Source organism: Salminus brasiliensis, chromosome 18 (assembly GCF_030463535.1).
Source record: "Salminus brasiliensis chromosome 18, fSalBra1.hap2, whole genome shotgun sequence".
In the NCBI taxonomy this organism is placed as follows: domain Eukaryota; kingdom Metazoa; phylum Chordata; class Actinopteri; order Characiformes; family Bryconidae; genus Salminus; species Salminus brasiliensis.
The window spans coordinates 5,551,549-5,575,469 of record NC_132895.1 but is presented as its reverse complement, the minus strand read 5'-3'; the positions used below and the strand labels follow the sequence as shown (position 1 = coordinate 5,575,469).

At 44.0% G+C, this 23,921-nt stretch overlaps 2 protein-coding genes across 2 annotated transcripts in view; both read left to right on the top strand.

The window, feature by feature from the left end:
* pcsk1 (proprotein convertase subtilisin/kexin type 1) overlaps positions 1–9,584 on the top strand; it is a 28,451-nt gene extending 18,867 nt beyond the window's left edge. Inside the window, exons 7-14 of the mRNA XM_072662047.1 lie at positions 1,291–1,463; positions 1,773–1,985; positions 2,490–2,590; positions 2,851–3,084; positions 3,793–3,950; positions 4,639–4,772; positions 4,873–5,034; positions 5,744–9,584. Of these exons, the coding sequence (XP_072518148.1) occupies positions 1,291–1,463; positions 1,773–1,985; positions 2,490–2,590; positions 2,851–3,084; positions 3,793–3,950; positions 4,639–4,772; positions 4,873–5,034; positions 5,744–6,106 (1,538 nt within the window). The 3' untranslated portion in view covers positions 6,107–9,584. The remainder of the gene's footprint in view (positions 1–1,290; positions 1,464–1,772; positions 1,986–2,489; positions 2,591–2,850; positions 3,085–3,792; positions 3,951–4,638; positions 4,773–4,872; positions 5,035–5,743) is intronic.
* A 2,943-nt stretch (positions 9,585–12,527) lies between these two features.
* On the top strand, positions 12,528–17,766 carry LOC140539460 (globoside alpha-1,3-N-acetylgalactosaminyltransferase 1-like). The gene is made up of 3 exons (XM_072662179.1): positions 12,528–12,561; positions 14,700–14,765; positions 16,835–17,766. Exons 1-3 carry the CDS (start codon positions 12,528–12,530, stop codon positions 17,764–17,766), a joined length of 1,032 nt encoding a protein of 343 aa, XP_072518280.1.
* The last annotated feature ends 6,155 nt before the right edge of the window (positions 17,767–23,921 follow it).

Sequence of the window (23,921 nt, the reverse complement as noted above, 5' to 3'; positions counted from 1 at the left end):
CTTTATAGATAACACATGACCTTGAGTGTTGTACGACTGACTGAAAAGTAAAGTAATAAAGCCTTGGACCTGCTTTCAAATACATTGTTTTTAAATATTGGCAAAAAAGTAGTTCCAGCAGGTTACAGTGAGGCAGCCTATGTTACATGGTGGAATGGTACAGCTATAGTAAAAAAAAAAACAACAACAGTGCTGTTAAAGCAATAGAACCACGAGGGAGTGTGTTATCATGAAAAGGCAGCATGGCTGGGATGAAGCAGACCAATCAGCTTGCATGGCCGTAACTAACCGTTGTATGATATCAGATGTAGCATATAAGTGGAGTGCATTGCAACCAATCAGCTTGTGCGGTGGGATCTAACTGTCGTCATTGAGCTGGGCTTTTATTTTATTAGTGATAACACAAGACTGAGTGCCGAATGGCTTTTATTCAACAGATTTACTAAGTAAAAAAAATGACCCACCAATAAAATACCCAGCTTGGGCCGGGGGTGGAGAACAGGGTCAGGGTCTGTGAAACAGAAACAGGACCTTGCTGAAGGGCTTAGCAGGGGCAGCTTAGCAGATCTGGGTATTAAACCCACAACCCTGTGATCAATAACCCAATACTCTAACTACTGAGCCACCATTGTCCTCCAAAGTAACAAAGCCCAGATCTTTAAGAGGCCCGGTTTTTAACTAATGACAGTCCTGAACATTTACTGTTTACCTTGGTACCATTGACGTCACTGGCCTTTGTACCATTTCAGGTCATTCACTGGACTTGACATGCTTAAATGGACCGGAAAAACTGGGGGTGTTCTGAAACTTTTGACCAGTAGTTTAGCTGTCTCATTCTGCAAAAATGAAAAACACTGGTCGTTTTTTTCTGTATTTGTCTGAAGAAATTCCCAATTTAACCCCTTAGCTCTTACTACTTAACCATTATTACACACTCAGTAGTTACTCAGTATCTACAGGGGTGTCTGTACAAACTGGTGGGGCTACTCTCTGGTAACAGAAGCTTGTAGTAGCACCTTTGGCTCACCGGCTGACCTTAGCCTGTTTAAGGGGTTAACTTTCTGAGTAAGTGAAGGAGTATGAGGGTAACGGCTGTCAGCATCCAGAGCCAGGTGGACGTAGAGTTAAGAGGGCAGTGTGCGTTTAACACAACATCTATTACATAACAGCACTCCTCCAAATTACCACACACACACACACACATTGCACCTGTCAAGGCCCATTAAGAGCATTTTCTAGGTCAGCTCGGGTGGAGTTAATCACTCCTCTGCTCCTTTTTTCGCCACTCAGGGATCCGGATGCTGGATGGCATTGTGACGGATGCCATTGAGGCGAGCTCCATAGGGTTCAACCCGGACCATGTGGACATCTACAGTGCGAGCTGGGGACCTAATGATGATGGGAAAACAGTGGAGGGGCCTGGGCGCTTGGCTCAGAAAGCCTTCGAGTATGGCATCCAGAAGGTGAGAGCTCAGCAGGAGTAGAAGTCACGTCTGAGTATGATGGTTGGGGTGGAATCTGGTCTGCCAACTCGGGTGGCTCCTTAAGACCAGTGCACTTATGTGCCATAGTATGGCGGGCTGTAGTGAACTCTGGGTAATGCAGTTTATGTAGGATTCTTATGAATTGGCCAGAACCTGATATTGAGAGGACAGAAAAGAATACTGCTTGTGAGAATTGCTGGCACACCACGAGTAAAACAAGGAAGTGCCTGAACTGCACAGCTGCATACTTTAAGCACTGCTTAGGCCTTGACTCTGTGGTCCTCTCAGGGACGTGGTGGAAAGGGCTCCATCTTCGTCTGGGCGTCGGGTAACGGCGGGCGTCAGGGTGATAACTGTGACTGCGACGGCTACACAGACAGCATCTACACCATCTCCATCAGCAGCGCGTCACAGCAGGGCCTGTCGCCGTGGTATGCAGAGAAATGCTCGTCCACCCTGGCCACTGCCTACAGCAGCGGGGACTACACTGACCAAAGGATTGTGAGTGTTACAAGGCCATCTTACATACATACAGGCCTAGAACCCAGATATGGAACACAGCTTATCTAGTTCCTGTAGAGCAGCACTGTCAATAGAATAGGGCTGGAGCAGATAAACACCAGGTGTTCTGTGGAATGATGGTGGTCCTCCATCCAGTTGTTTTGGTGGGGTGGGGTGGTGATCATCCAACATTCTGACCTCATTAATGCTTTTGTCACTAAATGCAATCAAATCCTCACAGTAATGCTTATCTTAAAACTAGTAGAAAGCCTTCTTCCCTGGACAGTAAATACATTTACTCCAACAAAAGCCAGATAAACTATTTCCTAATACCCTTGATTACGGAAGACACAATAAATGAGCATATGTCCCATTACTTTTGTCCATATGAATGTGACTCACAACCAGCTTTCTACTAGGTCCTTGTTTTAAGCCTCATTATGATGTGAATAATTAATGAGCTCTGCATGCTCTGAACCTTGCCTCTCTCCTTTTCTGCTGCAGACCAGTGCTGACTTGCACAATGAATGCACCGAGACACACACAGGAACATCTGCCTCTGCCCCTCTGGCAGCTGGGATATTCGCCCTGGCTTTGGAACAGAAGTACGTAAAGACATCTTCATAACTGTGCCGATGTCTCTTATTAAGCATAGTCCTAATGACTCCCAGCAGATTTGCTAAATTATAATCATCCCGATGCCCGATAGATCAACCAAGCATAGCAAGTCAATTAGACCTTTGCCTAATTACTGTAATATTGAAAATTGAGCCTGTTGTACATAATATTGATCAGCTGTCCAATCACAGTACTGTACCCCAAAAGCTCAGACTGAGTAAAACTGTATCTGTCTGCATGGTTTCAGTCCTGATCTGACCTGGAGGGATCTGCAGCACTTGGTGGTGTGGACGTCTGAGTTCGACCCTCTGGCAAATAACCCCGGCTGGAAGAGGAATGGCGCAGGGCTGATGGTCAACAGCCGCTTCGGCTTCGGCCTGCTGAACGCTAAGGCTCTGGTAGACCTGGCAGACCCCAAAGTCTGGAAGCACGTGCCGGAGAAGAAGCAGTGCATCGTCAGAGATGACACCTTCCAACCCAGGTACAGTGTTATATTCGTAGACTCTATCAGGTAAAGATTAGCATCTACTAGTATTGTGGTTCACATCCAAGATGAACACATCGCTGACTGGTGTGACTACACTGGGCTCCTTATATTTTATGGACAAAAGTATTGGGACACACCTTTTAATCATTGAATTCAGGTGTTTAATTCATTCCCACAGGTCTAGCCATGCAGTCTGTCTTTCCACACATTAGTGAAAGAACGGCTGGTTCTAAAGAGCTCACTGAACTCCAGATATTCTATATATATTCTATATGAGGTCAGGATGGTGATGTGGATGATCACCACCCCACCTCAACTCATTCCAAAAGTATTGGATGGAGCTCCAGCAACCATCATTCCAGAGAACACAGTTCTTCCACTGCTCCACAGCTCAATGCTGGGGGGGCTTTATACCCCTCTAGCCCACACCTGGCATTATTAGGTAGCATGGTATCCAAAAGGTTCATGTTTATCTGCTCCAGAAAGTCCTATTCTATTGGCAGTACTTCTCTACAGGGAATAAACAAGGTGTGTGTGTGTGTATGTGTGTGTGTGTGCATTTGTATCAGCAATGGGCGCAGCTGAAAGTAGCTGAATGCATTCATTAAAAGGGGTGTCCACAAACATTTGGACATACACGTTCACACATACATGTGCTGTGTAAAGTGATGTTTAGTCTTGTCCATTTGCTGTGTGTCACAGGCCTCTGAAGGCAGCGGGTGAGATCAGCATTGAGATCCCCACTAAAGCATGTGCTGGCCAGACAAACTCTATAGTGTCGCTGGAGCATGTGCAGGTGGAGGCCAGCATCGAGTACACGAGGAGAGGAGACTTACACATCACACTCACTTCTCCATCAGGTGAGACACACCTACATATATAAATACAGTATAAGCACATATATAACTACAGCAGAGGTCAAAACAGCAGTGAAAACAGAAGTGACCACTGAATAGTAACGGTAGAGGAAGAATGAAGCATATGGTAAAAAGAGCACCCTGCCTACAGTGAAGTATGGTGGCTCAGTGGTGCTCTGGGGCTGCTTTGCTTCCTGTAATACTGGAAACCTGCAGCGTATGGAGGGCAAGATGGATTCAATCAACAGAACAACAATCCCAAGCATACCTCAAGTTCCACGAAAGCTTGGTTTCAGAAGAAGTCCTGGAAGATTCTGAAGTGGCTGTCACAGTCGCCTGACTTGAACCCCATAGAAAATATTTGGTGGGATTTGAAGAAGGTGGTTGTGTCAGCAAAACCAAGAATATCAGTGAGCTGGAGGACACTGCCCATGAGGAATTGGCTAAGATTCCCCAGAACCACTGCCAGAAGCTGGAGTCTGGCTATGCATCACATTTGCAGCAGGTCCTAACAGCAGAAGGGTGCTCTACTAAGTACTAAAGACCCTGTCATGAAGGGGTTGAATAATTTGAGAGACTGCAGTCGTCATTAAAAGTGTCATTTAGTTGTGGTCTCGTTTGATTGGTTAATTGCAAACAACTGGAAATTTTGCAACTATACTCTAAGACAATATTCAATGTGTCTTATCAGGAACTACTACAGTGCTGTTGGCTGAGAGGGAGAGAGACACGTCCTCTAACGGCTTCAGAAACTGGGACTTCATGTCTGTGCACACCTGGGGAGAGAACCCTACTGGCACCTGGACATTAAAAATCACTGACACTGTAAATATCCTTCATCTCCTTCTATCAGTGCACTAATATGTGATAATGCCCCTCTCACATCTGTATTACTGCATCCGCACTCTCTCATTCTCTCTCTTAGTCGGGCAGGATGGAGAATGAGGGGCAGATATTGAGCTGGAAGCTGATTCTCCACGGGACGTCTGAAAAGCCAGAGCACATGAAGAAGCCAAGAGTGTACACACCCTACAATGCAGTGCAGAACGACCGCAGAGGAGTGGAACACATGGAGGACATGCTGGAGGTGCCTCCTTTTACAATGCAGTACTTCATGTATAACCTTGCATGTTTGTATGTAGCATTTTTTATACTTAAAGCAACATTATGCAGCATTTTTACCTTAAAACAACAGCCTCAAAATCACTGTGATGCTCCACTGACGGTTATAGGGAGAGTAGCAGTGCTGTCGTTGCTGCTCCAGGCTCAGCACACCAGAAGCTGCACTATGTTACTCTGGTGGCTCAGTGGTCTAATGCACTGCTTCTATGGCCCAGGGTTGTCAAGCTCGAATCCCAAGCCTGGCAGTTAGAGAGAGTTTAAGAGAGAGTACAATTGGTCATGCTCTCTCCGGGTGGGTAGCTGGCACTCTACCCCCTCAACACCTTCCTCAGAGTGTGTCAGCTGCCTGGCAATGCTGCATTGTTGGCAGTTCAAAAAGATGGGGTGTCTGGCTTTGCATGTAAGACATGTTAAGTCCTTACCCTCATTGTTAGTGCTACGAATGGGTAGGTTAATTGTCAGTACCAAAGAATTTGACAAAGAAAAATTAATGGGACGGCTCAAAGTGCAGATTCCACTTTCCGACTGTAGGGGGAGCCCAGGAGTAAGAAATACCAATTCTCGCATAATGCTGCTTTAATTTTTAGAAATTATGTTGATTGTTTGAATGGTCTCTCCCTGACTGTGGCCTCGAATGTTTACTTCATTTAACATGACCAAATCCTACATTCCAGGAGGCTCCTGTCCCTTCCAAAAAAGTGGAAAAGTCCCGCCCACCGGCTCCCATCTCTGCCTCCTCTCCAGCCCCTGAGAAGAGGCCTGCAGCAGCTCAAGCTGCTTCCACCCCTGACGTAGCCCTGCTGCACCTTCTCAAGTCAGTCTTCAGCCCTAATTCTGCAGCTTCCACTGGACGGGCTTCACCAGTGAGGGAAAGGATCCCTCAGCAGAAGTCGTACGGGGCCCTGGGGCACCGCAACCCAGAGAGCAGCCTGTACAACGACTACAGAGACAGCTTCTACAGGAACCGGGCCTATCGACACAGAGACGAGCAACTGCTGCAGGCTCTGTACGACATGCTGGAAGGAGAACAGCAGTGAATGAGGGGGGGTGGAGAGCAGAGAGGGGGAGGGAGGGGCCAAGGAGGGTATGGATGATGTATGGGTATAATAAGCAGGTTGTGAGGTAGAAGAGGCGTTCTCAGCTGCAGTCCTCAGGACCCATTTGCCTGCACAGTTTCTAGTCTCAGAAGGTCTGCCAGAAGGTCTACACAGGTCACAGATTAGGCTAATGGTGCATGAGGAGGAGTAAACCTTTAATGATGTTGCCACAAGACATTTGAACAGTGGTCTGGGTTTAAACACAGCCAATTAACCCCCCTGTTCGTAGCTCCCCCTAGCGCTAGCAATGCTCCCAACACGAAGACGGAAGGACTTAACACATGTCTCCTCCCAAACATGCAAAGCCAGCCATCGCCTCTTTTCAAACTGTCGCCGATGCAGCACTGTCAGGCAGCCGACACGCTCGGAGGAAAGTTCAGGGTCTCCGGCTCCACCTCACCAGCTAACAGACACCTATGCCGGCCAACATTGCTCAAGGGTGATGAGGGGTTAGTGCTCAATCTACCCACTCTGAGAGATTACACCCAATTGTGCTCTCTCTGACTTTGGCTGCTGATGGCAATGCAGCATGGCTCGCTATTCGAACTGGTGCTCCGCCAGGCCACAGTGGCAGTGCATTAGACCACTAAACCATTCAGAGCCTGAATACTGTGTATTTGAGAAGCGATACAGTATCAATATTTTCTTACACCCCAGTCATCTGCTTCTATTACTGACACAAAAACAACAGCCTATGATTGGTTGTTCTGCCTGTCTGTGAAATGACCTATTCCTGCTAAAGTAGCTGGTTCTTGGCCAAGTTGTGTAACGAACCCTACCATACTCTCTGGCTTGTGAGACTAATACCTGCCCCAATACACCTGACTAGCTTATGAAAGAGGTTTGATAACTAGCCGAGGGGCTGGGTTATGTGTTTTGGGGTAGTGTGTGTTTGAAACTGTGCAGGCGAAAGGGTCCCCATTGCAGGGTGTGAAAACTTCAAAAGGAGGTTGAAGGATACGAGGCAGGAGGCGAGAAGATGGTGAGAAGAAGTGTGTGGGTGAAGGTATCCGAGCCAGGCACAGGACGAGAGCAACTTTACTCTTCCAGACAAGCTTGTCATTTTTTCGGCACTACCGTTTCTCATCTGTAAGCGTTCTGAGGCCTGTTCGTATGGGTGTCTCTATGTGTCTTAAACTGTCCCATCTATCCCCCTCAAAACCTACTGGGACCAGTTCTGCTAACAATCATTCTCATTCCCTTCTCATCCCTCGCCCTCGTCCTCTGCCGGTTGATGATTATTTACTGTACATCATGCTGCTTTCACTGCTGCCAACTTCTGATTGCTCTACTTAATTCTAGGTGTTTTCTTTAGTATATATATTCTATTTATTATTCGCTTTAAACCCAATTCAGCCTCTCTTACCTCTAGCCGTCATCGGTTATCAATCCTATTGATACATTTTCATTACGCAAATGACTTGATACCTTAAATACTATACAGATCTATATATGATTGATAAGAGTCTAAAGAGTTTATTTATCACACAGCGCAGAAAATGTTTAGAATTATTTTGATTTGAAATGTATTATTATATTTTGATATATCCGGTATTTGATGCCTTCAGGATTTAAGTTAAAACATAAACTATATGGACAAAAGTATTGGGACATCCCTCTTCATCCCTAAATTCAGGTTTCATTCAGTTTCATTCAGTCCCGTTGCCACGGGTGCATAAAATCAACCCCCTAGCCATGCAGTCTGCCTTTCCACACATTAGTGAAAGAATGGGAGGTTCTGAAGAGCTCACTGAAATCCAGCATGGTTCTGTATGTAATAGGAGCCACCGCTGGAGCAACAACAAGCAAGTCAGCTGGTGAAATTTCCTCCCTCCTAGATCTTCCTCCATCAGCTGTGAGTGGTTTTATTGAACAGTGGAAGTGTTTAGGAACTACGCTGATGCAAGTTTTAATATGCAGCCATAAGGAAGTACAGTGAGGCATCCTGTGAGGCATCATGGTCTATTGATGATGGTGCCGGTATCTTAGGATCATGGGGAGAGAGGCCTTCTACTGCACCCTCTGCCTTGCAGGTCTCTCTCAGATTCTGCGTGTACAAGTTCCTTAAATACAGTTAAAGTGTTTACAGCGGGTACATCCTGTGTACCACCACCCAACTGAATGACCAGCTCGGGAACAGGAACTCAGCATGAGTTTCTACCATAAAACAAACTGTGGAACTGTCGTAAAAGTGAACCAGCAGCTGCTGGGTTTGTAATGTCACACCAGCAATGTCCATGCCTGCTATACCTACTGTAAAACAAATGGGAAACAATGGCAACGGCAACAGCAACTCAAGACCACAAAGCAGCAGACCACTTAAAGGTACAGAGCATGGTCACTAAGTGCTGGTGCATGGCCCCATATTTTGTTAACGGCAGTGGATTTACAATAGGACGTCATAAAAGCTCCTGTAGGTGTAATGTTTGAGTGTCCCAATACTTTTGTCCATATAGTGTACCTCACAGTCCATTCTAAATAAAAGAACATATCTATGTTCTACATCCTATCTATCCTATACTAATCTGTACAATCTGTAGACAGCTATAGGATAGGTAGGCTAACCTTGGCTTCTGCCAGTTTTTGCACAACCTCTTATGTTAAGCACCTAATTTCCACCCATGGTAGAAGATCACAAGGGTGGTTCTTTTAACGCCAAATGCTTGAGTTTATAATAAATCCGTAGGCTACTATCAGTTGATTTTGTATATTCAGAGTTCATAATATGAAATAAAGGTTTATTTTTCTATGGATTCCTAGTAATTTATGCAGACAAACACAAAAAACGTCTATAGAACCCTGATATATCCTTAACGTCACTGTACCTCATGGAGAACCTCCATAGTTACAGTCAGGTGGTCTCCATTTTATGGCTCCATGGTTTCAATCTAAGACCCACACATCAGATCCACTCTAGAAGCGTCTCTGGAGCAGCTGCTGCGTGAAAGAGCTGAAAGTCGGCGTCTGTGATCGGCCCAAGTGTGAAAACAAGCCTGAATGTTATTTTATCCTGCACTGGCCCCCATGTGCGCTCCTCATGAAGCAACAGTGAACAGAGACTGGGTCAAACGCTCATGCAAATACAATGGTACTTGAGTTGACAGCAAAGGAATGTACCTCAGAAGCCTGGTTGGAGTTGTCTGCCGAACGCGGCCTGGTTCGACTGGTTCTGTGACTGTGGCCCCACTTCTCTGCCAGCTGGAAGGGAATGTCTGGATACGCTGGAGGGAGAGAGAGCGAAGACCGTTTACACACATCCTGTAATTTAGACATTTTTCAATGTAGTCAGTGTTTCTATGTTAATTGATTGACACTTCTGTCTAACCTTGTTTACAAGAGCGACTCTAAGTTCATTTCAGTTTCTGTATGATTATGCCATATGGATTTTATCGTAATAAACTGTAAAGTTATCTTGCAAGCGAACGCTTTGTCGTCTGTGTGTGTAGGCCTGAGGCCGCATGCTGTTCTGAGGAGGCCTTGGGGCCTTTCTGCAGATGCATGACAAGGAAGGACTTTATGTCAAATGCACACAGATACACACACATACACACACGCACAAAGGCGTAAATCCCCCCTCCCTGCTCTTCTATCATTAATAATTCAAATGCCATCGGAATTATGAAAGACTGCAGCAGATGTTCTCCAAGCACACCATGTGAAAGGAAACACATGAAAACAAGAGAAAACAAATAACTGATGGCCCAAATGATTGTGGACACCCCTTCTAATAAATGCATTCAACTGTTTTGCGGACACATTAACACACACACACACACACACACAGCTAGTCTAGTCCCTGTAGAGAAGCACCGCCATTAGAATAGGACTCTCTGGAGCAGATAAACATGAACCAACTGACACCATGCTGCCTAATGGCAGGTGTGGTGGGCTAGAGGGGTATAAAGCCACCCAGCATTGAGCTGTGGAGCAGTGGAAAAACTGTGTTCTCTGGAATGATGGATGGTGGAGCACCATCCAATCCGTTGGGATGAGTTGGGGAGTTGGAGATGAGGTGGGGTGGTGATTATCATTCAACATCATGACCTCACTAATGCTCTTAAATCTCTTGCTGCAATTAAATTCTCACAGCAATTCTCCAATATCTAGTAGAAAACCTTCTTCCTGGACAGTAAAGACAGTTACTCCAACACATACCCTCAATTTTGGATAACAAAGTGAATGAGCAGGTGTCCCAATACATTTTTTTCTTTATAGTGTATAAGAGCCAATTTTACCCATTACAAGTGGAAAAATAGAGAATGGGGAAAAGAAATCTCCAATACAGCAGGTCAGATTAGGTCTGAATGCCCAGTAAACCTGAGTTTATGTCATGTTTATATATATTGCAGAGCATTTTTACAGTCAATTGAGCTTTTACATAAGAATACAGTGCCATCTTGTGGTAAAAGTAGGGTAAGGGTGTTTCTTAGATGGCCGCCAAGAAAGCAGAGCACAGGACAGCGCTGCTTTAGTAGTTTAGTAGTGAGTAATTAAGCTCCATGCAAGTATTGATTAGTTTGCATTCTGCTTAAGCGGTATATACATGTTATACAACAATCTGCCATAACATTAATATCATCTCCTTGTTTCTACACCCATTGTCCATTCTGTCAGCTCTGCTTAGTGTATAGGAAAACTCTGTGATTCTATAAATCCAGGCTGTATCCACCTGTTTCTCTGCATAGTCAGTAATTAGCCTCCTTTCACCCTGTCCTTCAATGATCAGGACTTCACAGGACTGACCACCACAAAAGCAGGTAGTATTTGGGTGGTGACATGGTGGTGGTGAGTGGATCAGATTCAGCAGTGCTGCTGGAGTGTTTAAACGCTGTGTCCACTCACTGTCCACTCTATTAGACACTCCTACCTAGTTGGTCCAGCTTTTAGATGTAAAGTCAGAGATAGAAGCTCTCTAATCTGCTGCTGCACAGTCTGTGCTGGTCCTCTAATCCTTCATCAGTGCCCACAGGACGCTGCCCACAGGACGCTGCCCACAGGACGCTGTTGGCTGGATATTCCTGGTTGGTGGACTGTTCGCAGTCCAGCAGTGACGCTAAGGTGTTCCAACACTCCAGCAGCACTGCTGTGTCTGATCCACTCGTACCAGCACAACACACACTACTAACACACCACCACCATGTCAGTCAGTGTCATAGCAGTGTCCAATTCTGTTTACCCTAACTGGGCAACTCAACCGAGCGGTCACACACGCTTTTCAGGGTCACATAGAGATACATTTCATTGCCACGTTTCTGCCGTTCAGCACAAAGATAATTGTTTGAGGATGTAGAACATGAAACTCTGCCATTTGTTCTTACCTCAACTTTCCATGTAGCATGAAGTAAATGTCTGAGGAGCTGAGTCACACCAGTACATGTCTGTTATTTGCTCAGCTTTCTGTTTTATATATTTATATAATTGGAAATAGCCGCTCTATTCAATAAAGGGAACATGGTGAAACAGCTAAAGGTGAAATATGTTTTTTCCACAGCATTTAATGCAAACAGAAGTTGACTATATGGTTGCAATGCATGTATAAAGGGTTAAAGGAAAAGATCACCATCATTTTTACTGTTTTCTTTGTACCCTGAATGCAGTCAATCAGGCAAGTCTGGTCTGGTGTCCAGTAGGCCAATATAACACAGGGTTTACACTTACTTTTTATTGCACAAGCCTCATAACTCCAGCAAAGAAGCAAATAGGTTTTGCTAATTGACTATATTAGGGTGGTAATGGGGACTCATTCCAAAACATGGATACTACTACTGCTAAAGTTTAAAAACCCTGATATGACACTGATACTTGGTATTTCTGTGCTTGCTAGAAGCCTTTTTTCCAACTTATGAAGCAATATCCACGTGGATTGTACAGACTTTTCAGCACGTTAATAGTAGGCCTACGTTCTGCTCCTTCTGCAAAACGCATACCGCTGAACTGCTGCCCTGCAGACGGTGAAAGACAGATCAGCATGCAGTAAAGTGAGATCCATTCATCATTCTTTTCCACTTCTTTCTCTTTTCACTCCAGTATCTGCTCTTCCACTCTGTCTCTCTCTCTCTCTCTCTCTCTCTGGCCACGATTCTTAACACATCTGGCTGCTTTGGGCCAGAGCCAGCAGAACAGATTCCTAAACCCCGAGGATAAGGAGAGAGAGAGGGAGAGAGAGAGAGAGAGAGAGAGAGAGAGAGAGAGAGAAAGGGGGGTGAGGTGGGGGGAGTGAGACAACAAAAGAGTATGGAGCTAAAGATAAGGAAGAGGCGGGAACAAAGAAAACACCAGGATTGCAATTAAGTAAACGGATAGTGATGAGACCTTGAAGAAGAGGATAAACTTGGAGAGAGATAGAGAGAGAGAGATAGAGATGGCGCTGTTCCCATGCTCCAGGCTGCCCTCAGGTCAGTGAGACTCTTTTCTGCTACTTTATCTCTCTCTCTCTCTCTCTCTCTCTCTCTCTCTCTCTCTCCTTTTTTCTTTTTTCCTGACTTTCCCCACTTAGTCCATGTAAATCGTCCTCTTTAGAACCGTAGAGGCATGACCTAAACATCCATATTTTGCATTTTACTGCAATCATCAGAACGGTTGGTGCTAGTCCGTGAATCCCCCCAGCTTTTAGTGTGGCAGAAGCTCTCTTGAAATGTTATTAAACCTGCTGAGAGTGCTATAACCAGATTATGCCTTCTATCACTGACAGTCTTGCAGGGAATTTTTTTAAAGTGCACATTCGACCCTTTTTCACACTAAGCCAGACCATGCAGGAGAGATTTCAGTAGATTCTGAAGAGCTGTCTGCTTCTAAAAATACACAGGGACATTCTGCATGATGCCGTATGTTTACAATTAAGTCTGCAGTATAACAACATCTCCAGAATGTCAACATTTCTAATTTGATCACATTTGGACGGCCAATTACCCAATTCCCGTTATGTGAACTATCCCCTATCTCTGGCAATGCCCCCATCATTAGGAGGGTGGACACTAGCACATGTTTCCTCCAACACATGTAAAGCCAGTTGCCGCCTCTTTTTCAAACTGCCGTCGGTGTGGCATCTCTAGGTAGCCAGCATGCTCGGAGGAAAGCATCGGATCCCCAGCTGTGATACACCAGCTAATGCAGCACACTAGGAGTGATGTACGGAGGAAGTGCCATCAACCCATTCCTAAGAGAGCAAGGCCATTTGTGCTCTCTCTGACTCCGGCTGCTGATGGCAAGCGGCATGCCCCGGGATTTTAACCCTTGTTTTTTTTAGTCCACTGCACTGTGAAGAAGTGACAAACAGGAAAAATTGATACATGGTTTTTAAATAACAGAGAGAATATCGTGAGCAACATTATGAGATGTAATTGAGGCCATGAAGTGAGAAATGTGGAGCAGATGAACACTGGTTCACTGTGCAAAAAATCCAATTTATCTGATCCCCCTCCCCCCCCTCACATGTAATCAATCAGCTAACATTTGTTTGGTGTCAGAAGTCCTATCCTTTTCTTTTGCACTGGAGCTGTGAGGCTAATGCAAATAGTAAAATACTCTTAAATATAGTCCAAATACACAATATGTGCAAAAGTAAGTGGACACCCTTCTAATAATTGCATTCAGCTACTTTAAACTGCACCTATTTTTAACACATATGTGCAAATGCATACATACACAAACATACAGCTTGTTTAGTCCCTCTAGAGAAGCATTGCCTGTGGAGCAGAGGAACTGCGTGCTCTGGAATGATTGGTTGGTGTGCCATCTAATACTTTTGGGATGAGCTGGGGAGCTAACGCTCTTGTGGCTGAATGCAATTAATTTCTCACAGCAGTACTCCAAAATCTAAATTAGAAAGTAGAAAGTCTTCTTCCCTGGACAGTAGAGACAGTTACTCCAACAAAAGCAGGAGAAACTCCTTTTTAATGCCCTTGATTTTGGATGAAACAATGAATAAGCAGGTGTCCCAATACTTTTGTCCTTATTGTGTATCTACTATTTATCAGATTATAGAGAGATTATTGTAATAAAATTATGTTAAGATTCAACTCCGATACAACAGCTAACAGACGCCTGTGCTGATCAACGTCACACCTCTGAGAGAGCAAGGCCAATTGTGTTCTCTCTGACTCCCGCTGCTGATGGCAAGCAGCATGACCTGGGATAGGTGGCATAGTGGCAGCGCCGCTAGGAGCCATAACTGTATTTTTTTCCCAAATAGACATGCATATTCTGACACTGTATAATAATCAGTTACTTATAAAAATGTCACTTTTTATTAATAACTCAACACAGTTTAAAGCGAGTGTGTGAAGATTTAGGCATAGCCTACAGTTTGCACAACACTAACTGGTGACAGTACATTTTCCTTACTTGTTAGCTACATCAGAATTGTAGCTCCAGCACAAAACCAAAGAAGCAAAGACTAGACACTAAGCCTGATTTGCCTGACCAAGCACATTTGGGGGAAGAAGAATTATGAGTACATTTGATTTTAGCCTGAAACATTGCTTTAAGGATGTCAAATATTCACTAGCATATTTTCAATGATTGATGTCTGCAGGTGTTTACTGTGGGAATCGGAGGCAGCTGCTTGTGCTGAGTGTGTGTGTTCTCACCGGACTGATCTGTAAGTGCAGAATCCTGTTCATGTCATAGCTTGCCACCAGCTCAAGGCCCCAAGCCCCTTACAGTAGTCGTACTGCTGCATGCCAGAGGCGCACACTCAGAGAGGCTTCATTACTCCTCAGGCAAAATATGCACTAACAGTGTGACTCCCACTGATTGTAATTCAAGCACAGTTGCAGAGTGAGCTCAGTTATTAGTTGTAAGGCTGCGGATTACTCAGTGAACCCTTCTTGTTTACTTGTATTCTTCTTGTATTTGTGAAGATTGTGCAGTGTGAAGAAAGAAGGTCTGACCCCTTAAGTGTTTAAGGGGTTAGGGGAAATGTCTGGCATTAAGGGGCCAACATGTCGGATAGATGCAACTGTGTCAGCAGGGACTGTAATCTCAAATGATTTCACAAAAAAACACAATCAGTCCAATAAACATCTCTATTTCTATTAAAGATCTATTATCTATTAAAATATCTAAATATCTATTAAAATATTAAACATCACTGATAGCCAAAATTCTATAAACAGATCAACAGATCAACAGACAGACAGATAGATAGATAGATAGATAGATAGATAGATAGATAGATAGATAGATAGATAGATAGATAGACAGATAGACAGATAGATAGACATACAGACAGACAGATAGACAGATAGATAGATAGATAGATAGATAGATAGATAGATAGATAGATAGATAGACAGATAGACAGATAGATAGACATACAGACAGACAGATAGACATATAGATAGATAGATAGATAGATAGAGAGATAGATAGATAGATAGATAGATAGATAGATAGATAGATAGATAGATAGATAGATAGACAGATAGACAGATAGATAGACATACAGACAGACAGATAGACATATAGATAGATAGATAGATAGATAGATAGATAGATAGATAGATAGATAGATAGATAGATAGATAGAGAGATAGATAGATAGATAGATAGATAGATAGATAGATAGATAGATAGACAGATAGACAGATAGATAGACATACAGACAGACAGATAGACATATAGATAGATAGATAGATAGATAGATAGATAGATAGAGAGATAGATAGATAGATAGATAGATAGATAGATAGATAGACAGGCAGACAGACTAAAATCAAGGGCATAAAAATGATTCTGCTTTTGTTGGAGTAACTGTCTCTACTGAAGAAGGCTTTCTCCTAGAATTTTGGCATTAGTGAGGTCAGGATTTTGGATAATCACCACCCCACCTCATCCTCAACTCATCCCAAAATACCCCTTTAGGCCACACCTGGCATTAGGCCAACAGGTTCATGTTTATGTGCTCCAGTGAGTCCTATTCTATTGGCAATACTCTATGGGGACTAGACAAGCTGAGTGCATGTGAATTTGCACACCTGTGTTCGCAATAGGTACAGCTTTAAGTAGAATGGGTGTCCACAAATATTTAGACACAGAGTGAAAATCTGTCAAAATAGATATATTTACTATAGTTTTGTGTATCATTACAGACCAAAAGGTAGAGAGACAGACAGACGGATAAATAGATTTACACAAGACAAGTGAAGACAACCAACCCGTTATTAATGTGTGGGATGCAAGACATTGTGGTTTAATATGATGAAACATCGATATATACATGGATATATGAATATACATGGATATATACATGCATTTCACCTTGCGTGATGGTAGTAACTTTAGGCTCCTGTAGATGGCGCTGCACAAGGGTGTTTTCATTCACAAGCACCCACCGGTGCTCCTTGTCTGTCAGTTTCATCTTTTGGCCACAATTGTGACGAGAATTTCCTGTAGACTGGGATTTCTGCCACTGCTGGTAGACTCGTATGACCGACCACACATCCAACGAGACATTGACCGCACAATACCACCTCTTCTCAGTCTATGAATCCTATTACACACCTTGCAGGTATTTATAGTCTGATTATCCTCATGCATCCATGGTATCTACAGGAGCCTAAAGTTACTACCACTTTAAACATTCAAGGTGGCTCATTTTTGGTACTGTGTGTCTGTGTAATACTATTTGATAAAATAACCAATCACCACCCTCCATGTATTCTCCAGACTTTTTGAGGGTGAAGATGTTGGCTGCAGTTTCCATGCCATCCATGCCCCTGCTGTCAGACATGAACAGAAGAGGACCATCTGTGGAAGCTGAAGAGTTTCCTATGAAGACCCCCTGGGGTGCTCCATTGGTATGGGGGGACAGCGAGTCCTCAGCCTGGCGTAGAGACGAGTTCGGCCATCAAGGCATCCGCACCGGTTTGGCCATCCTAGCCGTGGGGAAATATAACCACTTCCTGCGCCGCCTTCTTTCTTCTGCGGAGCTCCACTTCCTGCTTAACTTCTATGTGACCTACTATGTGCTTACTGACCGCCCAAAAGAACTGGACCCTCTACCGAAGCTGGGTCCCAACCGGCAGCTGAAGATCATCCCTGTGGCTGAAATGCCAGGCTGGGACAGGCTGAGCCTGCGGCGCATGGCACTGCTGGCGTCTATCATCGGTGACCGCATTCATCTGGAAGCGGACTACGTCTTCTGCATTGATGCTGACCAGGAGTTCACAAATGCAGTGGGCGCAGAAATCCTGGGGAAGCTGACCGCAACGTTACATCCAGAGTTTTACGGCAAACAGCGATATTATTATCCCTATGAGACGGACCCCGACTCAATGGCTTATGTAGCTGAAGGTGAAGGGGACTATTACTACACCTCCGAATTCTATGGCGGCCTGTGCTCAGAGGTGTTAGCCCTGACCCGGGCCTGCTCTCTACTCATTCTGCAGGACCAGGAGAGGGGCGTTAAAGCCCAGGAGATGGAGGAGAGCTATTTGAACCGTTACCTGGTCAATCGCAGGCCTACTTGTGTACTCTCTCCAGAATATAGCTGGTGGGACTCACCCCAAGTGCCTGAAGTACCCACGCAGAGGCTTCACTCTATAGGCAGGCAGTGCTTATCCACAGGCAAAACAAGGGGAGATACAGATGCTTGCTAAGAAGAAGAGAAGAGAAGATTATTGCTATTGCTATTATTGTTATTGTTATTAATCTCAAATGACATTTATTACGACATGTCAATAGACAGTGTGTCGTTTTTGTTATATAGTTAAGCTCATGTTAGCATGGGGCCAATTTATCATTGTAGTGTACAACCTGCCTAGTGTCTTGCCTAGTCCAGTAGCATAGCATTTTAAACTGGAAACTCAATGTTGAAATTTGAGAGCTTTCTTTAAAGCCTGATCAGTATCTAACAGAGTTTGCCAGAAACTATCTTAGACTACCTTAGACAAGGGACCAGCTAATAGGAAGAGACAGATAGAAAGAAAGAAAGACAGACAGACAGACAGACAGATAGACAGACAGATAGATAGATAGATAGATAGATAGATAGATAGATAGATAGATAGATAGATAGGCAGACAGGCAGACAGACAGACAGACAGATAGATAGGCAGACAGGCAGACAGACAGACAGACAGACAGACAGACAGATAGAAAGATAGATAGATAGAGAGATAGATAGACAGAGATATATAAATACAGATAGATAAATAGATTGAGATATATAGATAGCTATACAGGCAGATAGATAGATAGATAGATAGATAGATAGATAGATAGATATATGCCTTATACATATGACTTATACATAAGTCATATTTTCTACAAAGACACACTTCTGCTTCTACTTCTACACTTTAGCTTAATTTTATATGTTGCTAAAAAGACAAATAAGAGAACAGTGATCCTCTTCAGAAGATACACTAAACAATCTGTACAGCTATATACTCTACATGTCCAAATGTTTGTGGACACCCCTTCTAATGAATGCATTCAGCTACTTTAAGCTGCACCCATTGCTGACACGGATGTGCAAATGCACACAAACAGCTTTTTCTAGTCCCTGTAGAGAAATACGTCCAATAGAATAGGACTCTCTGGAGCAGATAACCATGAACCTCTTGGCACCATGCTGCCTAATAATGCCAGATGTGGGCCAGAAGGGTATGAAACCCTCCAGCACTGAGCTGTGTTCTCTGGAATGATGGATGATGGTGCTCTATCCAATACTTTTTTGAAATGAACTAGGGAGTTGGAGATCATCAAACATCCTGACCTCACTAAAGCTCTTGGCGCTGAATGTAATCAAATCCTCACAGCAATGTTGCTTCAAAATCTGGTAGAGAGTCTTCTTCCCTGGACAGTAGAGACAGTTACTTCAACAAAAGCAGGATACACTCTTTTTTAATGCCCTTGGACTGAGAAGAAACAATGAATGAGCAGATGTCCCAATACTTTTGACATATAGTATTAATTGTTATGTTTATTTAACTGACAACAATAACGAGTGTGCTCACATAGTACTTTCCTTGGAGCGGCTGTAGGGAAACACTTGTTGATTAACCAGCTGCTAGTTCTCAAAGTACTTAATAGGAAGTGCTTAATAGAAAAGTACTTCATCAGGAAGGGTTTAGGAAACTCACCCCTGATCAAACAACAGTAGAAGTGATGCTTTATTTACTATTTGATTGATAAGCACAGGACAAGATTATACCTTCAGTATAGAAGGTGAGCTATTTGCGTGTATATTGAAAAGTGTTCAAGTGCCAATACAGAGATATCTAATAACACTAAAAATAAACATTTTAGTGTGGCTTGGCATTTAATTCAATCCTTTGCCAACAGAGTGTTATCGCCATGAAATCCAATCCAGCCGTGAGCCTAAGTGTATCCTTTTGGTTTAAACAGGAAAGCAATGACCTGTGTTTCTACCTCTCTCTCTTTCTCTCTCTCTACCTCTATCTCTATCTCTCGTTAAACAAGGGACCAGCCGCACCATCTGCGTCTGCTGAAGAGATATGGCTCAAACATTTGTGTTTTTGTGTGATAAGGCCCCGATGCATTTGGTACCCACTCTGACTGGCTCTGCCGGTCAAACATTAACCAGGCCTGTTGTTTCAAGGCCCTTAAATCCTAGGAAAGTAGGAAAGGGCAGTGGAAGGACACAGCGGTTCGCGGCCCCACACGTGTGCCTTCGACTGAGTGTGTCCAGCTCATTTTGAGTTCATTCAGAGGCAGTATTTACAGAACAGTGAACTGGAGTGGCCGACTCGTGCGTCTTGCATCCAGCAGATTTTATGCATGGCTGATATTCCACTAGCCGAGCACCAAAGGGGGGGGGGGTTAAACATTGATATTGTTTGTTTTGCCACCATGTTTCACTGGCGCTATCTTGGTCTATTTTTATACCTTTTTCCCTACCTCTCCTCCATCACCCCTATCATGGTTTCATGCCAGGTGGTTCTTTCTCACCTCAATGGCTAAGCTAGCATGTGTCTTGGTCTCACGCTATAGTAAGTAGGGCTGTGTATTGACAAGAACCTGTCAATATGATACGTATCCCAATATGGGGGTTACGATTCTATATATCCCCATATCCACACCATCAAATGCATAAAATCTGAATACTTTTCATGCATTCGGAAAAGTGGGACCTGAATCGATACAGTACTGCAAAACTTAATATCACAATACTTTAATATATCGATATTTTCTTACATCCCTAATAGTTAGGTTGATCTGACCCAATAACTTATACTAATTTGCAATAACATGTTTTTAGCAGCTCAGAGTGGCTCAGTGCTCAAATTTGCTACCACTATGGCCCAGGGGTCACAAGGTCAAATCCTGAGTCATGCCGCTTTGCCATCAAGAGCCAGAGTCAGAGAGAGCACAACTGGCTGTGCTCTCTCTCCGGGTGGGTAGATGGCGTTCACTCCCCTCATCACTCTAAAAGCGATGTTGGCCGGCACAGGCGTCTGTTAGTTAGTGCGCTAGAACTGTGTGAGAGTGTGTCGGCTACCCAGCGATGCCAAATAGGCGGCAGTTTGAAAGAGGTGGTTGCTGGCTTAGACATGTGTTAATGTCAGGGGCATTGCTAATGGGGGTGTTACCAGTGTTATGAGTAAGAAGACCATGTTCTGTCATTTTTGAAGCCATGCAATGCAAACTGGAAAGAAGCAAACACCATTATAAGTATGGCTGCAGACATATCAGTCAATCTTACGTCAATATTCTTTCAAGTTTTCTCAGAGACAAAAGAACAACGACAAAAAATGAATGACTGATTATAAATGATGTTTTAAATAATAGCTGAGAAACAGCTAGACAATGTTGACTTGGTGTTTACATTATACACCGAGTCCTGTCTACTGACTCTACAGGGCCATTGCAGCTCATCCATTCTTTATTGTATCCCCCAGCAGGCCGGCTTTGTGATAGGCAGGGCGGCCGCAAAGGGTTTAGCTGCAGCGCTCCTCTGCACTAACGATCCACCACAATAAGCACTTGTGTCAACAAAGAGGAGGAGCTGAAGAGAGGAAATGTAATCAGACGTAATGGCTCAAACATGTTTGAATCATCTCAGGCTTCAGCCATTGTTCTCCTGTCAGATGCTGAGGGAGGATCTGTCGTTAACATGAAAGGAGAGACATGAACTAATCAAAGAAGCTTCGTAGTTTTCTGCTCAGATTTAAAGGGTGGATTCTGACCCCTCCTTTGGCCAGGTTTTGATACCTACACAAAGCCAGCACAAGCTAACATACTGTATAGGCTGTTGGGAATTCTCTAACAGCACCACTATACCCTCTACGGACAAAAGTATTGGGACATCTTATCTTTGTTTCTTCAGAAATTGTAGATATTAAAATGCTTCATGATGATTTTTATTTATTTTTGTTTTTAGCGACAAGAGTATTAGTAAGGTCAGGATATTGGACGAGGCTGAAGCTAAACACAGGTCCACAGCTCAATACCCCTCTAGCCCACACTTGCCTTTAGGCATGATGCCAATAGGTTCATGTTTATCTACTCGGGAGAGTCCTATTCTTTGGTAATGCTTCTCTACAGGGACTAGACAAGCTGTGTGTGCATTTGCACATCTGAATCAGCAATGTTTCAGCAACACATAACCTATATCACCCTTGTAAGAACGTATTTGACCCCTTAGCTACTAAATTCAACCAGGTAACCAAATTCAATTGACAACTGGGTTTGATTTCACTATAGTTAAACCCAGACACGATTACTGGCAGACCTGTTGTATCTAAGCATCTCCTAAACAGAAGAGCCTGTCTGTAATGTGAAGCAGGCTAGAAGGTCTCAGAAGAGGCAGAGCAGATGCCACGCTCATAGAGATTCAAATACAGATGCAGAACCCAGTCATTGAAATCTACCTGTCTGGAACGGGTTACAAAGCCATTGCTAAGGCTCTGGGACTGCGGTGACTCACAGCCTTAGCAATAGCCATTATTCACAAATGGAAAAAACTTGAATAAACACTTTCCCAGGAGTGGTTGGCCTACTTTTTTTTGGCAAACACTTTTTCACAACACTGTTGCTGTTGCTGAGTCCACCTGTATTAACATTACGGAGAAATAATACATCGATATCTGCAGGGGTAAACGTGCAGTAAAACAGAGAAATACAGACATAAATATAGTTTTAGCTCAGCAACCCAGAACTGTCTAAACGGTCAGCTCTTCTGGAGTACAGTCAGTGCGCACATGCCTTTTGCCTGCATGCACCTCCTCACGTGAGCACGCATAGTAGCATTAAACACCACGTTTTAGGTTAAAGGTGTGGCAGGCTTTTCTTTTAGGCAGGGCCTAATCTGGTGGATTCACACAGGCTTCCCCACGCCCAGTCTTGGACCATTCACTGCACCACACCACAACAGTGCATAATCACACTGTCACCAGGACTGACTGCGTGAGATAATGCAGGTGTGCATGAGTGTATAAAATGCCTCAAGGGTTTTACCTTGCCTTGTGGAAAACGCCTGAAAAACAGTCATTTAAAAAGACATGGCACTGTATTTTGTGCCTGACTAGTACGGTTGGTAGCAAATGTTAAAAATGTGTGTTGTGTTTGCCTTAAATCATTGCTCAACAGGATATCTCACACACACAGATCATTAGTCTGCTCATCTGGCCTACCAGTGACCTTTCAGACAGTTCCTCACTGTGAGCCCAAGGTGCAAAATGCTTTGCAAATTACAGCAATAGCATTATCACCAATTACAGCAGCAATTAGAGAGCAGAGACGAGAGCCGTTTTAATAAGTGTCTATATTCCTAGTCTGTATAAACAGAACTTCTATAGGATGTTTAATGAAGACAACATCAGAGCTCCTAAATGACGAGGTTCCGTTACTGCCGGCGCTGTTTGGAACATGATAAGACTGTGAGGTTAACTGATGAGGACATTTTCGCAGCAATCCTCGCACTGGTCACTGTCTGTTTTTCGTGTGTCTGCGTGTAGATTTCCTCTGGGCTCTCCCACCTCTCAAAAACAGATGGTAGGTGAACTGACCATGCTCAAGAGTCCCTAGGTGGGAGGTGGGAGTGAAAGGGGGGGGTGGGGGTGTCCTGTGATTGACTAGGCCCTGTCCAGGAGGTATTACTGCCTTGCACCCAATGATTCTGGGTAGGCTCCAGATCCGCTGGGACCCTGCCCAGGAAGAAGCAGATAAGAAGATTTATTCATATTCACATCTATTCATTATTATTATTATCAGTACACAGCAGCAGCACGTCTACATTTAACTTCTTGTCGTACTGGGTCTTCTCACAAGCTGCAGTATGTAAAAAAGTCAGAATCTCAATTTCAGCTGGGGGTGGGGCAACAGGGAGCCGAGCCCAGAGGCAGAACCAATCAGAATCTCTAGTTCAGCTGGAACGAGGACAACATCGTCAAACCGAGAGGAAGAACCAATCAGAAACTCTATTTCAGCTGAGGGGTGGGACAACACCGTCAAACCGAGAGGAATAACCAATCAGAAACTCTATTTTAACTGTTGGGGGCGGGGACACCGTCAAACCGAGAGGAAGAACCAATCAGAACCTTTATTTTAACTGTTGGGGGGCGGGGACACCGTCAAACCGAGAGGAAGAACCAATCAGAACCTTTATTTCAGCTGGGGGGGTGGGACAACACCGTCAAACCGAGAGGAAGAACCAATCAGAACCTTTATTTCAGCTGGGGGGGTGGGACAACACCGTCAAACCGAGAGGAAGAACCAATCAGAACCTTTATTTTAACTGTTGTGGGGCGGGGACACCGTCAAACCGAGAGGAAGAACCAATCAGAAA